The 15,609-nt window shown below is 44.1% G+C and overlaps 1 protein-coding gene across 6 annotated transcripts in view; it reads right to left on the minus strand.

The window, feature by feature from the left end:
- Window positions 1-15,609, minus strand: part of dab2ipb (DAB2 interacting protein b) — a 104,100-nt gene that overhangs the window by 35,853 nt on the left and 52,638 nt on the right. The window contains exon 1 of one of the 6 annotated variants that reach the window (XM_079734776.1): window positions 10,986-11,223. The exons of the other annotated variants lie outside the window; for them this stretch is intronic. Within the exon in view, the coding sequence (XP_079590902.1) occupies window positions 10,986-11,008 (23 nt within the window). The 5' untranslated portion in view covers window positions 11,009-11,223. Of the gene's footprint in view, window positions 1-10,985; window positions 11,224-15,609 lie in introns of those variants that run through there. 6 annotated transcript variants of the gene reach the window in all.

The raw sequence follows: 15,609 nt of genomic DNA on the forward strand, positions 1-15,609 counted from the left end.
GGTGCGTGCGGAGCATGACAGGGAATGTGTGAGAACCAGGGAGAGAGGGAGAGCCGCGGCCCGGTGGGTCTCATGCTCTCCTCCACTCTCCTCTCTCCTGACGGGGGACTCAGGTCGGGGGGAGATAGAGGGGGAGGAGGGATAGGGGAAAGGAGAGAGGGAGGGAGGGGAGAGAGAGGGGGGGAGGAGCGAGAGAGGGAAGGAGGAGAGCTCAGAGCATGACGGACAAGCCCCACTGCCATATTAGCACATGTCGGCAGACACACCGGCGAAATGATGCTCCCTGACTTACTCTAGGGAAAGATCAGCCATTTCTTAAGGAGGAATATCTCGCAGACGTGCAAGTGTCAGAATGATCCACCCTTTCAAAATCCAGTGTCCAAAACCAAATTACAGAATTGACATTTAGGTCAGACCATTCAATCGACAATGTAGATATAATAGGTTTAAGCATGTCGATTGCTTATTCTGAGAATATATATATATATATATATATATATATATATATATATATATATATATATATATATATATATATATATATATATATATATATATATTATATTTCCAAGAATGTTATGCGAACAAAAGTGATTGTAAGATGCCTAGCAAAAAGTGTCCCCCTTCTGTCGTCTGTTATTACACATCCTATCATTAGATATAATGTAGCCTTAGATAACAAAACTCACGCCTTGGTTAGTCAGCATCCCAGATTTAGGTGAACTTTTGACCTTGACTGACTAAGCTCTGCCGTTGCACACAAAAACAACCTGGTGCAACCAAATAAATGTATAATGTCCTGTTTGTGAGGGAAGGTTCCTTATCGAGTTAAATAATATTGGCTCGCTACAATCCTGCCCATTGTGCTCTTCTTCATATTGTGGGCGTTGCAAAACACGTCCATATATATTCAGCCATTCACATGGTTGACTCTGGGCAATGAAGAAGACGAAGAGGGTGTAGATAGAGGATCTCCAAGTAGGCTAAACAGGCTACAGAAATATGCAAATAGCAGTCAGTTAACCGCATAAACATTAGCAGCACCTACACTGGCACGACCAGCAAAACAGAGGGCCAATTAGCATTGTAATGAGGGAGAATATTCCCTTAATAATGCCCTTTGTGGAGGATCTACGTGCTAATCCTATATGTCTGTGCATGTGTACTTAAGTGCTCTGTGGACACACAAATGAAAAACATTCCAGGGAGAAGGCAGAAGGCATAATGCCAGATTAGTGACTGCAGGCTGCGTCTCCGGTACAGTAAACCAGTTCTGTTTAAAAGGAGCTCATCACAGTGTGACGCGGGCCGTGGCCTGATTTTAGCTCCCCCTTATCTTTGTAAATCCCCCCTCTTCTGCCGTTTACACCCACTAAAGATGCGTGAGTAGTCACACAAAAGATCTCCAGGGAAAACTTAGCATGTATGAATGGGAGCTTCAGGAGATTCTAACCTATTACAAAGCACAGCTGTTGGAGGTGTGAGCACTGCTCCCTGATTGGCTGGCTGGCTACCGGGCAGAACAGTAAAATGAAGCCGGAGAAGAGAGACAGGTATTATTGCCAGGGAGGGCAAGTGCAGTTTGAATTGGATACAGTTTATGAAAGTGTTACGTTTTTCAAATGCCTGTTCACACAAACCGAACCAGATGCTTGGGCTTCAATGTCGAGGAGGATCGGCAGAACAAGGCACCACGACTAGGAGCTCACACCATTTACATTTTACTTCATTGTCTTTCTGGAGGAAATGGTCCCACACGAACTTCGTTTAGCGTTCTTATTTTTTTACCTCAGACTGCTAGCTAGCGAAGCCGTGTATATGCAATGTGTAAATGCAAATTAACCTTTAAACCGACATGCGTAACCGGTCAAACATATTCTCGGTGGTTAACCGGGTACCAGTTAACTGTTGACACCCTTAGCACCAAGGTAAGCTTTGAAAGGTAAAACTCTTAGACACCGGAAACTTCTTAAGAGACTCACAAAAATGGAGGAGTCAATCACAAAGAAATCTGTGCAAAAAAATGTAGGCAAAATGCAATTCATTACTTCTGAAATGTATGCAGTGGTGGATACAGATTATTTTGATTTTCTTTAAACGTTTGGAAACACCAACTGACAAAAAGCAACGAGGCTTCCTTTAAAGTACAGATAGCAACCCTAATGAGACGGCCCTTTGGTCTGGCTCTTGACAGTACATAAAAGGCTTTTCTATGGACAAAACTAAGAAGTTTAAGCAACGCATTTTCGTTATTTTCCCTTATCTTCATTCTTTCTCGATATCGATCAAACAAAAGATAATTTGTGGGGACACCAAAGGGAATGTGCATGTGCAGGGGGTGAATACATGAATAGCAAATGTGCCAAACAAATTGTATTCTGTTGCACCCTCTTATTCATGCGATGAGCCACCTTGTAACAGCGGTAATCCCAGACGGTGTCGGCCCTGTCGATGCTCCTTGGCTTTAAGTCAACGTTGATACGGTCCGGCGCAGGCCTCCGTCAGATCTGCTGTGCCATGTTACCAAACGCTCAGCCTCAAATAACAAGCACTGCAAACGACTCCCTCTGCCGTCCGCCTCTCTCCCTCTGACTCCACCACCACCACCACCTTCCCACAACACCATCCATCCTCAGCGGCTGACTTCCTTTGTCCTACGTAAACCTCCATTATGCTTCCCCCCTCCCTCTTCATTCTGCACTCTTTCAATCCCTCCTTCCCCTCTCCTGTGGTCTCACTAGGGGGTATAGTTTACACGGGTCGATTATCACCCTTCCCTGTTCCTTCACCCCTTTCACTCTACACTTAATCACTAATCCTCCTGCTGCTGGCTTTGTTCCTTCAATGTAAAAGAGGCCTGGGTCCAGCTCCAACACGAGGCCTTAGCAATTCACAGAGTTAGGATGGTGAGACGGACCAGAGGAAATAAAACATTGAGATAGGATACCGTAGCGGGCAGTGTCAGAAACAGACTGAGGATGATGGCCGCATTGCTGAACATGCATGCATTGGCTTTGAGTAATTTATTAGATCCAAAGGTTCACCTGTTTTAGGTTTAAAAAACTCCAGATTCCAGATGCCATTGGGTTAGTGGGATTGGTTCCAAACCAACTGTGTCTGTGTCTGTTAATAAATCCCAATCAGTCAAGAATGAGAAGGCAGATTCGCATAATTGGCGATTTGCATAAAACCACAACCAAAAACCAGCCTCTGCGCTCCCAATGAAATATATTCAGACCTCAGAATCGCAAAATGGAGAGAAAAAGAGATGATTTCATGGAAACAAAGAAAGAAGTGTTGAACGAATAAGGAGCAAAAAAAGAGTAATTTAATTAAAAAATCCCTGCTAAATTTAATTATGGTCTTTACACTGGGAATGGAATTTAATTAGAGTGCATCGCTATGGAATTCATAATCATGTATTTTGTCATTCTTCCGGTCGATTATCAATGCACATAACACAGCATTCAACAGGTGGTACTTCCTTTGAATGGGACCCTAAACATAATTTCTTTGCATACTCTTAGATTAGACTGAATCATATACCATGACACATCTAGTCTGGGTAAACATGCTGGGTAAAGAAATTGACACAGTCACACACACACACACACACACACACACACAAACTCAGTGACATGGATGTTGCCTGCTCACTCTGGCTGTATACAGCAGTAATGTGATAGCGCCGGCTCCCCCTCTTAATCCTATCAATACAGACTGAGAAGTAGCCACACTGTATAACCTTGCCAGGGCCTGCTCAATAGAAAGCTGATTGAGACCCAGGGGAGAGTCGAGAGGGGAAATTGATGGGTTCTTCTGAGTGAGTCTGGACCACGCCTCACAGGAACCAAAGCAACAGCTCTGGTCTTATGGATCCCGGGGAGTTTATCTGATCCTCACTCTCGGATTACATGTGATTTCAGTGCTCATCCCTCCCTGTTATCGAGGCGTCCGAGGCACTCGGACTGGATAACCTCCTGCTACGCTGTGTGTTGGTCGAACATGGACCGATAGCACGGATCAGGACAGGCTAGGGGTGGATGTAAAGCAACTGCTGATGAACGCAACTCCGCAAACAAGTACAACGCCTGCTCTTAATGACTTGTTTGGAATCAGATGAGCTGCCAAATCAAAATCGTAAAACCCGGGGTTACGTCGCCAAATTCCAGGAATTAGGGTTTGAGGTTAAATGAGGTTGTAGGGGTTTTATTTTGTCCTCAAGCCTAGAGGGATCTGTCGACAGAATAAAGGATTTATTTCAGTGTCATAATCTCACTGCAAAAAAGCCTTGCTTTGAACAAAGTAATTTATTGCTTGCCTTAATGTCATGATATAATACCAGTCTAAGACGATAAAAGATAACATTTAAATGCACGGTCATGCTATTTTATTAAGATACCAATAATATATACAAATGAAAATGTATATGAGAATATGCAAAAAGATACATTTCGCCAGAAATAAATCGCCTTCTTGCTATGCTATGCCATGTTGTCACACTCACAATGGAGAAGCGATCATAAGAGCATTTTATGGGCTTGAGTGAAATGTTAAAAAATAAACAAACCGTATGAGTCAGAACAACTCATTGTCAAAACAGCAACACTAAATCATTAGTCTTAGCAACGTTATTGCTAAGAAGCTCGACTTACCGACCCAAGTGAAAAAAGCGTGAGTTATTTGCTAACAGCCTGAGTATTATGCATGTTTACTGCCCCCAGGTATCACCGCTGTTAAGCATAATTATGTTTTCTAACGATTTTTCATAGGGAAATTAAGGACCAGTTCCACATTTTATATGGGATAAAGCCAGTGTCAATTCAAGGCTCAAGGCTTAGGACTGCCAACAAATCGGTCGACTATCTGACCTTCTAATTTAGTGGTTGCCGTATACATTTTGACACGGTCTGTCGTATTTGAATATCAGCTACGGCAGGCTTCTAATGAAGTTCGATAAGATCGGCAGCGATTTATACAACACCGCAGGCCAATGTGCCCTGTTCTAGTCGGACTGGAGAGAGTCAGATATGAAGAGTTTGGCACAGTAGCAACGCTGGGAACTAATGAAGTGTTCCGACCGATGCGCTACTAGACAATAAACATCATCACGACAACATCGCAGATGCGACAAAAACAAACACCATTTGCACAAAGTAATTAGCCAGGCCAGACATCAGGCCAGGCAAACATGTGATTGTACACTTGTGTGAACCTCAAATGAAACACAAACAAACCCTACAGTTCTTCTTCCCCGGCTTTGGCTTTGTCGAGACCACATCCAACAATGACAAGGCCGACCAATCAACTGCCGCGGTGCGAGTCTGTCACCACGGTCACTGATCACTCGTTTGCTACCTGCATTTCAACGCCTATTGGTTTAAACTGTGTGTGAATTAATGAGGGTTTGGTTATCAGGCTAGCGCTGTGAAACGCGTGTTAGAATGTTTATGCAGCACAACACATCACATCTGGATCGCAAGACATCCCGGTTTTCTGTTTTCCCTGAATAATGTTGTTTCCTTTTTAACTTGTGTGTGCGCACGCACACAAGCCATCAATCAATTGGCACAGCGATGGGTTTTTGCTTTGGGAAAAAGACAGTTGGCTAACAAAGGGGAAGGGAGTGGATAATATGCTGCATGGAAAACAGCATCTGTCTTGTCTTGGGGCGAGAGACAAGACTGAACAGTGGTCAAAAGTAAAATGAAAGAGAGGGTGGTGGGTATGCATGCGGATGTGTGAGGGTTTGTGCGTGTGGGTGGGGGGATGTGGGGAGATTTGTGTATGTCCTGTCAGAATCTAGTGATGTGGAACAGAGAGACGTGTGTGTTTGTGTGTATGTGTATGTGTATGTGTATGAGTGTGTGTGTGTGTGTGTGTACATGTGTGTGTTTGTGTGTATCTGTGTCTGTGTGTAGCAGCAGCAGCAGCAGTACTGCTGACATGTGGATATGGGCCTGGGAGACCAAACGCTGGCCTGTCAATCACACTCTGCAAGACACATCCCACCAACAACCAAAAAGCTGCATTCTACAATCTAATCCAGAGACCCAGCACAGAACCTGTCGTCTGGGGAGCGGAACAGCAGAGGAGATGAGGAGAAGGAGCAGCGGCAGATCGCCTCCTCCCTCGTCTCTTCCAAATGACTCTAGAGGAGGACCATAGACAGAACCAGCCATAGACAGAATCCCTTAGTCATAACTGACGGGGGTATAACAAGCCCGACGGACAAAGACGAGACTAAACTGTATTCCAGAGAGAGGGGGTGGCAGCCAGGGCACGGCTCAAGACTGTAGGCTACAGCCGAGTTGCTCGCATACGCTCTGGGTTTAGGGGCGCTGTGTTGCTGAGTGTTATCTGTTATCTTGTTTTTGTAATATAATTACCTTTTATTTTTCCAATCAAAAAGTGTTCACAATAATATTTCAGCCATGTTCTAGGGTTGTCCCTAGGATGTTGTTCTCCACGAGGCACTCCCACTAGTCAGTCGCGGCCATTAAAATAAGAGGTTGTGGGAAGTTGGGTGGTAATAATGAAGAAGGGTTTTAATGATGAACTTATTGAGCAACTATTCCAATGTTTACTCAAAGGCAAAAGATAGCAAAAAGCTCAACCTCGTTATGAAACAGGTTGGTTATTGAATAAACAGGATTAGAACTGGTATGATGCTCTTTCCTTTTCTGGTGATCCATCAATCAAAATGGTGCCTGTTAGATTTCTCTTTGGGGCTGAATAGCACTAGACCTGCCATGCTATTTTATAAAATTTGCACAATGTTTAAAACCACCATATCAGTACTCTCATACTATGGATGCCAATTGTCCTTCAAAACTTTCAAGCAACCAAACCCATCAGCCGTACCAGAATCAGATCCGCAAGACCCTCAGCATGCTACATGTTAATGTAGTTTTTCTTTTGACATTTTTATAATAACGCATTTGTTATGTGCTGCTTTATGTACTGCTTTAGAAGTCAAAAGGAAAAAACAATAAAAAACCTTGTTCTGTATTCTAGTTCTGGTGTTCCCCGGTGTCGTGCCAAAAAGGAATTGTCTGCCATAACCAGAATGCCATCTGGCTACACCATAGACATAAGCTCCTTTGATCAAACTGTCATAGCGGGCAAACCTGCTTTATGTCCTTGGTGAGCAAGGTGTATCTCTATGAAACTGAAATGCTGCCTGTAACTAGGCACAATTGTGGCCAATAAAGTGTTTGCAGTTCATTGCCTAAAAAGGCATGACATTTCCTTGATAACAGGGCGTACTAGTATTGCGCACTATGTTTTTGTGTTTGGTATATCTATTATCCTACTTTAGTAGTTAACATGATTTTTGGATGGGTTATATATTCAAATAATCCCTGCAATTATCCTTATACTATCCTTATACTGCATGATACTACCTGCTCTGTGCCCTTGATAACCGTTTCATGCTTTCCTAACATATTGTTGGGAAATGTGTTCTGTATACTGAGTTGAGTCGCTAAGAGTTTCAGCAGAAAACATGTTCTGTAACAACCTTTTGCATTTTATATTCCACAAGGCCCACTCACTGAAATCAAGCACAAGAACAAGGGGTTACGAAAAAATGAAGATATGCATATTTCTCACCATGCTTCACACAACTTAATGAAATAATTTCCACATGCGGCTCTGGCCATTAGCAGCCGGCGGCCACCGTGCTGATTATGGACAGCGCCCCGGTCCCCTTCAGCCTGGCTGGCTCCAGCCGTAATGTACGCAAGACAAAGGAGCGCTTACGCTAGCGGGCGAGAGAGAGAGAGAGAGAGAGAGAGAGAGAGAGAGAGAGAGAGAGAGAGAGAGAGAGAGAGAGAGAGAGAGAGAGAGAGAGAGAGTAAAGAGTTAGAGCGAGAGATGGAGAAGGAGAGGCTAAAGACAAGTGGTTCCATTGTGAGCTATTTTCAAGGTAAATAAAATAGTAGAAATAAGAATGCAGCACTGCTAGATTGCAGAGACTTTCTAAAGTGCAGTAGAGAAAACACATTGGCCCAATGTATTGAAACACAAACAAACACGGAGACCACAAAGATAACAGTCTGTTACATTAGGTAGCTTTGAACTCAGCAATCAAATAAAATAAACACACACACACACACACACACACACACATACACACACATACACACACACACAAACTTGTTGTGGGATTATCTATTGAATGACACACTTGAATGTTAGGAATGGGTGTATACAGCAGAGAGAATCAGTGAACTGAGGTCAGGTAGGTGAGTTGCAGCTGCAGGAAATGCCACAGACATAGACACACAAACACACACAATGACAAACACATGGACGCAGACTGTTAGGATACATAACAGGGAAAATAATTCAGTGGAACATTTTCCACACAACGTTATCTGTGGAATCCTAACCGAGCAGCTGGCCATTTAAACAACTAATGGGAGGAAAACACCCCATGCGCAGCTGCGACATCACAGTTCATCACAGTGAACTAGAGTCATTTGTTTAGAACTAGTTGTCTGCTATACTAGAGTACAAGAGGCTTGTAAGCTGTTACCAGGCGGCCTGTTGATAAATACTCAGAATACTGGATAGCAATGTGGTATAGCCATTTAATTATTATTCTTTAATTAATAAAATGGTTTTGTTTGGGGTGTTTGTGTGTGTTGGTGTGTGTGTGTGTGTGTGTGTGTGTGTGTGTGTGTGTGTGTGTGTGTGTGTGTGTGTGTGTGTACATGTGGTAGCTGTGAAGCTATACGCTAATTCTCAAAAAGAGGCCAGGACTCAAACAGTGATGACAACTGTATTGAAAATAATACAGCCCAATGGGTTCAGAGGGTCAGACTAACTAATAAGTCTTAATGACCAGCCCGGGTCAGGGGTGAAACTCAAAGGGGAGAAATGCAACCTCTCTCTAGAGTTTTTTTAACAGTGTGAATAAGGGGCCCACATGGAACAACAATAGCCTGTTTTGTTTCATATATAAGGGGAGAGTGATTAGTAGAGCCATAGCAACACAGTCCGTCCCTTCAGGATGGTAGAATGCACTCTCTCTTACACCAACTTAGTTGAAACATGACATTTTAAACACCTTTCTGCTCACATACACACATGTGGTTGCCTCCAACACGGCACTACATGAATTCCCACATTTTGATCAAGAGCAATAACCGCACCCATTTGTTCCGTGCAAACATTCAGCACAATGTATACGCACACAAAAATACTGTGGTATTTTGTGTTTGAGGTGTTCGACAACACAATGTATGAAAAGCTCTTGTTTTATGATTATCAGACAGTGGTACTGTACACATGTCTTCAGTCATAGACCACCATTCCTTTAGTGTCGGGAAGTCCGAAACAGGAAGCTGGAGTTTAGACAGGAAGTGAGGCACGTGACCCATTAAACCCTAGAAGGGTGAGGAAATAAATGAACAGACAAAAACCGATGAAGTACATCAGTTTTCTTCTTATAATCATTGCTCTAAACCATAATGTAGTCTCTAAAACGTAAGGACACAGTGACTGCCGGCAATTAGCAAACATTATGCATGTGCTCGGACCATTCCAGCAGAAGATGCTTATATTCAGTGTCAGGGGCGGGCATGCACCAGTACCAGGACTCTGAATAACGACCCGGCTCAGCAATGCAGCAAGGAACCCACAGGGCACTTTGACCTCTCAGATGAGGAGGATGGAGAATTACTCTGATGTTATTCAGATGATGTAGAGACTTGTCCACAAGAATACTAAACTACATGCTAGAATAGGCTGCTCGCACACAAATATAGAACCTACAGGTGTAGACAAATGAAAGGTTTAGCATGAATTAGCACCTTTTGTATTATTCATTTGTCTTGACATCTCTGGTACTGTTGGTTCGCTTACCTCAGAGCTACAGGGAAATTAAGGGAATAACACAATAAGTAACGTTATTTACTGAACGAAAGAAACACTACCACCGGATCCGTCCATAGTTTCATGAAAATGAGGAAACTGTATGCTTAAGGAGTTATTGCTTTAAACTATCGCAGAGTAAAGTGCTCAGACATTGAGGCTGCATACTTCACATCAGACCATTCAGCATCAGGCTTAAACAATTAGTCTGAAATGATTCACCAGAAGAAGGCATGCATTTGTGCAGCGAGCTGAGGCAGAGTTCCAGAAAAGGTTGTTTCAATTGGTCACACCCCTCCCACAGTGAGGAGACAGCCTGGTGGAGAGTGATCAAAAGATGAGAAAGCATGACTATCATAACTATACTACACTGCAACACTACATTGCAGTGTATTGACACCCCAAACGCAGCCCCGAGAACCTCCTTCAAATAAACTAAGGATAAATAATAACAGATTTAAGTGTTAACAACTCATTGTTTACAGCTCATCCCCCTCTTTATGGTGGAAAGTGATCAAGTAACATGACTATACTGACAATACTATACACCACAACATAACATTGTAGTGTATTGAGACCCCAAACAAACTCAAACAAACAAAAGGCAAACAATAATAATAATAATAATGGATGTATACGTGTTAACAACGCATTGTTTACACCCCCTCTTGATGACAGCGCACGGTGTCACAACACACAACCACACACGCACGCACATACGCACGCACGCACACGCACACCCACAAACACACGCTCAAATGGTTTTCCAAACCCATCATGAGCCCCGGGCCCCAGTTTGCATATCTCCAGTTCAGGTCCGGACCTGTCCTAGTGTCCCGCTGCCTCCAGTTTGTCAACAACTTAGCTTTACTTTTCATGATGTTGTTACCGACCGACGCAGTCACCGAGCCGCGCTAGGACGGCGTAGAATCGCACCAACAACCCCGATAGAGTCGAAGTAAGCTACATCAGTATTCAGTACGAGGATCCTGGATACTTTAAGTTGTTCGGAGACAGCGGTTAGCTTAATTCCGACGCCGTTAGCAGTGCAGCTGTGCTCCCCATGAGGAGAACCAACAGCAAACCGAGAATATAACACTTACGATCTAGAGAAGATGTGAAACATCCTTCCACGGAGCCTTCTCGAACCACCGGGTCCCCAAAACGCTCGACTTCAACGTCGATCGCATTCCTCACAAGTGGCTAATAGTGGCCGCTACGCTTCTTCTCCTTCGGCTCCCGACTATTCCTGAGTCTCTGGGAATGTGTGGTGGAGCCTCCAGCTACACGCTGCTCCCAGAGGATGTCTGGCTGCTGGAACACACCCCTCTGGCCCACTCTCTCCCTGTCTCTCTCTCTCTCTCTCTCTCTCTCTCTCTCTCTCTCTCTCTCTCTCTGTCTTTCTTTCTTTCTGTCTTTCTTTCTTTCTTTCTTTCTTTCTTTCTTTCTTTCTTTCTTTCTTTCTTTCTTTCTTTCTCTCTCTCTCTCTATCTCTCTCTCTCTCTCTCCCACCCCCTCTTCCCTCATCTCACTCTATCTCTCCCCCCACCCCTATCTCTCTCTTGCCCCCTCCCCTCCTCCCCATCTATCTCTCTCCCCTTCCCCTCCTCTCCTCCCCCCATCTCTCTCTCACCCCGTCCTCCCCCATCTCTCGCTATCTCTCTCCCCCCCCTCCACTTCCCATCTCTCTCTCGCCCCTCCCCTCCTCCCACCATCGCTCTCTCTCCCCCTCCCCTCCTCTCCTCCTACCATTTCTCACTCTCTCTCTCCCACCCCCCACCCCCCTCATTTCTCATTCCCCAGTGCAATTTAAAGCGTTGGTCGCTGGGAACGAACAAGCTCAATCTGACTTTAGAGGCAACTTTGGAGAGCATCAGCAAAAGGGAGTTTACCACGAGGTTGTTGCAGTTCAGTGCATAGAGCCAAGGCCTGCAAGTAACCTGTGTCAACAAAATAATGTTTGAGGATGCAATAGGCTGACATTTTCAAATTATGTAAGGCAATATTCCAATTCCCTAACATCTGAAAACATCCAATAAATATGGTCAAAACAGGGCCACTAAGTGGGGAGAAATAGATAGACACACACTAACCCACCATATTACTCATACATCCTATTCTCATAGTCACACACAAAAAAGAAAAGAATTCAGGAAGTCAATCCTAACTCCACCCTTTCTCCATGCCCTGTGTTCAGAAACAATGGTTTAGCTCCACATGCCCCATTCTGTGGGAAAAGGCTTTAGGACCTTGGCTGGACAAGAAGGAAACGGAAGGCACAAACGAGGCAGAGAGAGAAAGAGAGAGAGAGAGATAAAGATAGAGAGAGATAAAGATAGAGAGAGAGAGAGCGAGAGAGAGAGAGAGAGAGAGTGAAGGGTAAATGATGGAACCCATTTATAAAGAGAAGCATTGCCAGATGTATCCCATGGCTTATTTGCCAATGTGCTGAACATAACCTGCATGGGTTTAAAAAAGCAACAATCCTGAACAGAGATCCAAAGAACAAGTCCAGAGTGCACCAGCTCAGATACAGCCAACCACTGGGCTATATACCCAATCAGCTGGCGGTTAGAGGATCGGCCAGCCACTTCAGCAGGCAGGCTCAGATGCTTGTGTTGACAATGTACCGCCAGCCCTGCTGTCAGGATGTTGAGAGGAATAATTACATGACATGTGTAGTGTACCCCCTAGGGGTTGATAACAGACATTGTGTGTGTGTGTGTGTGTGTGTGTGTGTGTGTGTGAGGTAGGGACAACTGCATTTTTCACCCTTATATGACTTTACAGATCGAAATTTCATCAAAACATAATTCAAAGTAAATCGAAAAGGTAAAAGAGTTTCATATGAAGCTCACCGTTAAACATGCGGTTGGTGCGTTCTGTCTGATCTGCTCACTAGGCAAGGGGGAAAACAAACAGTTGCTTCCTCCACAGGTGCACCGCTGCTCTGAACAATACGCAGAGGGACGGTCACAGCAACCTGGGGAACAACCTCGAAGGAAAGGGCAGGAGGGAGGGGGAGTAGGGAGTGCTCGCTATGTAAGGACAAACCTTAGGCCTTCGCCTGTAGATTACGATTGCGTGAGTGAGTGAGAGTGTGTGTGTGTGTGTGTGTGTGTGTGTGTGTGTGTGTGTGTGTGTGTGTGTGTGTGTGTGTCTCTCTCTTATCGAGAGTAAACAGACTTGTGGGCCTTACTGTTTTTGAGACGGCCTGTCTGGGCAAAGGTTAACTACAAAGCCAAGAAGTCAGAGACTAAGCACTCTAGGGACTTCCTCATTCTTTGCTGCTGCTGCTGCGTGTTCAGGGATAATATCATACCTTACGGCGCTGTTAGCAAGGGTGTGTGTGTGTGTGTGTGTGTGTGTGTGTGTGTGTGTGTGTGTGTGTGTGTGTGTGTGTGTGTGTGTGTGTGTGTGTGTGTGTGTGTGTGTGTGTGTGTGTGACCTGGTCTGTTCTGAATTGCAAAGAATCACAATTGAGCAAGGGCTGCCTCTATTTATAGAAATTCTTTGGCGAATCAATGTTGAAGCAGAGAACAGCCGTATCCTTGAGGCCCAGCGTCACATCTCCTATCCACGAATGCCATTCCTTACCAATTTGGTAGTTTATGTCGAAAACTATTTTGAACAACAGCTTACTGCAGTGTTGAGTGAAACAAGGCCAAATCAAACATACATATACTTATATTCTGGGAGAGTATTGTGTGTTAGTTTGAATAAAGGTGTGCGTTTGTGTGTGTGTGTGTGTGTGTGTGTGTGTGTGTGTGTGTGTGTGTGTGTGTATGTGTTTGTGTCAGTATGAATAAGTGTGAATAAGTGAGTGTGCGTGTATGTGTGGTCGTGCAACTGAAAGTGTTTGCATGTGCATAATAACCGCTGGGTGAAACCAAATATGAAAATGCATATACATGTGTCAAGGAAAACAGTTGCATCTTGCAACCCGAGACGCAACTGTTGGTGGATCAGGGCAGGGAAACCGAGCCGAACGAGATGTTGGGTGGGGATGCATGCATAGACGCTGCCACCAACCATCGCTGCAGCGGAGGGGGTCAGCAGCTGCTGACCGGTAGCTTCCACTCTGAGTGTAGAGGGTAGCAGTCCGTCTGTAATGGCCTACGGAGGCCCCACCGCTTAAATATTAGCCCCCACACTAAACAGTAGCCTCTGCCGTAGCAGCATACAGTCTGACTGAGGAGCACAGCAACAGAGATGCCAAAAAATATATCTAACATGACAGTGGATACATTCCAGGCAGGATCAAACAAGCCTTCATCACGGAGAGACAAGAGGAGGCTGAGAGAATGAGAGAGAGAGGGCGATAGAGACGGGAGGGAGATAGAGAGACAGGATTGAAAAATAACTACTGAGAGATGGGAATTGACGTGTGAGAGAATAAGAGAGAAAGATAAAGGGAAGAGAGAGATGTGTTGTGGTTAATTAGTTATTTGGCTGATACGATGCCAATACCAATGTTGTTGTTTTTTGTTTGTTTATCTATTCTTCCTCTTGTGCCAGGGAAAACAAAGATATTTTCTAACAGTTTTCTTACAACAACTTAAAACAGTTTTCAGGTCTTTCAGACCTTTATCAGGTGGTCTTTGAATGAGCACAAATGAAGTCATACAAATCTCTGAAACAACCTTCAATGTCACCTTCTCTTCTTGTATTATTTAAAAAAGAATAAAAAATGCCACACAGCAGATAAACATGGCCCCTGCCATCTGTGAATCTCTTAATTTTGGCCGAAAAAGGCAAACATAGTCCAATACCGATGTACAGCCTATAAATCAGAGCATCCCTAGCTATTGCATCAATTGAGGCTTGCTAAACAGCAGGGGTCAAAACCTTTGAAACTTCTCATCCTTTAAGGCTTTACAGTGGAGTGTGTATGTGTGCGTGGGGGGGGGGGGGGGGGGGGGGGGGGGCGGAGATAAGGACAGTGCAGTATTTCACATTTCAGGTTATGTGTCTGAGAGGGAGGCAGAATAGAATACTACAGAATACTAAATGAAAGAAGGATCGTCTCTCTCGCTTTCTCCTGATATAACACATTATTATCAGTATTAGAAGAGTGTTGTTTGATCGAAAGATAGCTTTTGTTTGTTTGAGAGAGAGAACTGACGAGATATCTGAGTATCTGGGTACTCCATCTTCACTCATTCTTAGTGACTCTGTTCTTTGGCCTTCGAGGTGTGAGAGAGAGGAGATGGAGACAGAGACAGAGACACAGACAGAGTGATTAAATTATTGACAACACCCAGCTCCATGTTATCCTTAGCATATGGACTTGAGGACTCTAAGTGTGGCAAGTAGAGCAAAGAGACAATTTAGCTTTTTGTAAAAACAACATTTCCAACAACACAGCACTATTAACAGATCTGTTGAATTACAGTGTATTCTAATATTTAATTGTATAATAGAAAATTATATTGAACCAGAATAATCTCGCCTCAATGTACAAATGCTCATTGACAATCTCACGCACAGAAATCGCTGGTGACATTGGCCAGTGAAATCAGGCACTTTTTACTTTTGCCACTTTGGTAGGATATTGTTTTTCATTCTCCCATCAAAAGAAAGCCGGGGCTGAAATGAAACCCAAATTAAACCGTGGGGGCGGAAGGCTTTATTTTGTGGATGTGATGATTCTGCGTGTGTCGGGAACAGAACAGAACACCGATGAGAAATAATACTGTCCTCACGAGAACGGACCAGCTATGACTT

This window comes from Pollachius pollachius (assembly GCF_949987615.1).
Source record: "Pollachius pollachius genome assembly, chromosome: 4".
Taxonomy (NCBI): domain Eukaryota; kingdom Metazoa; phylum Chordata; class Actinopteri; order Gadiformes; family Gadidae; genus Pollachius; species Pollachius pollachius.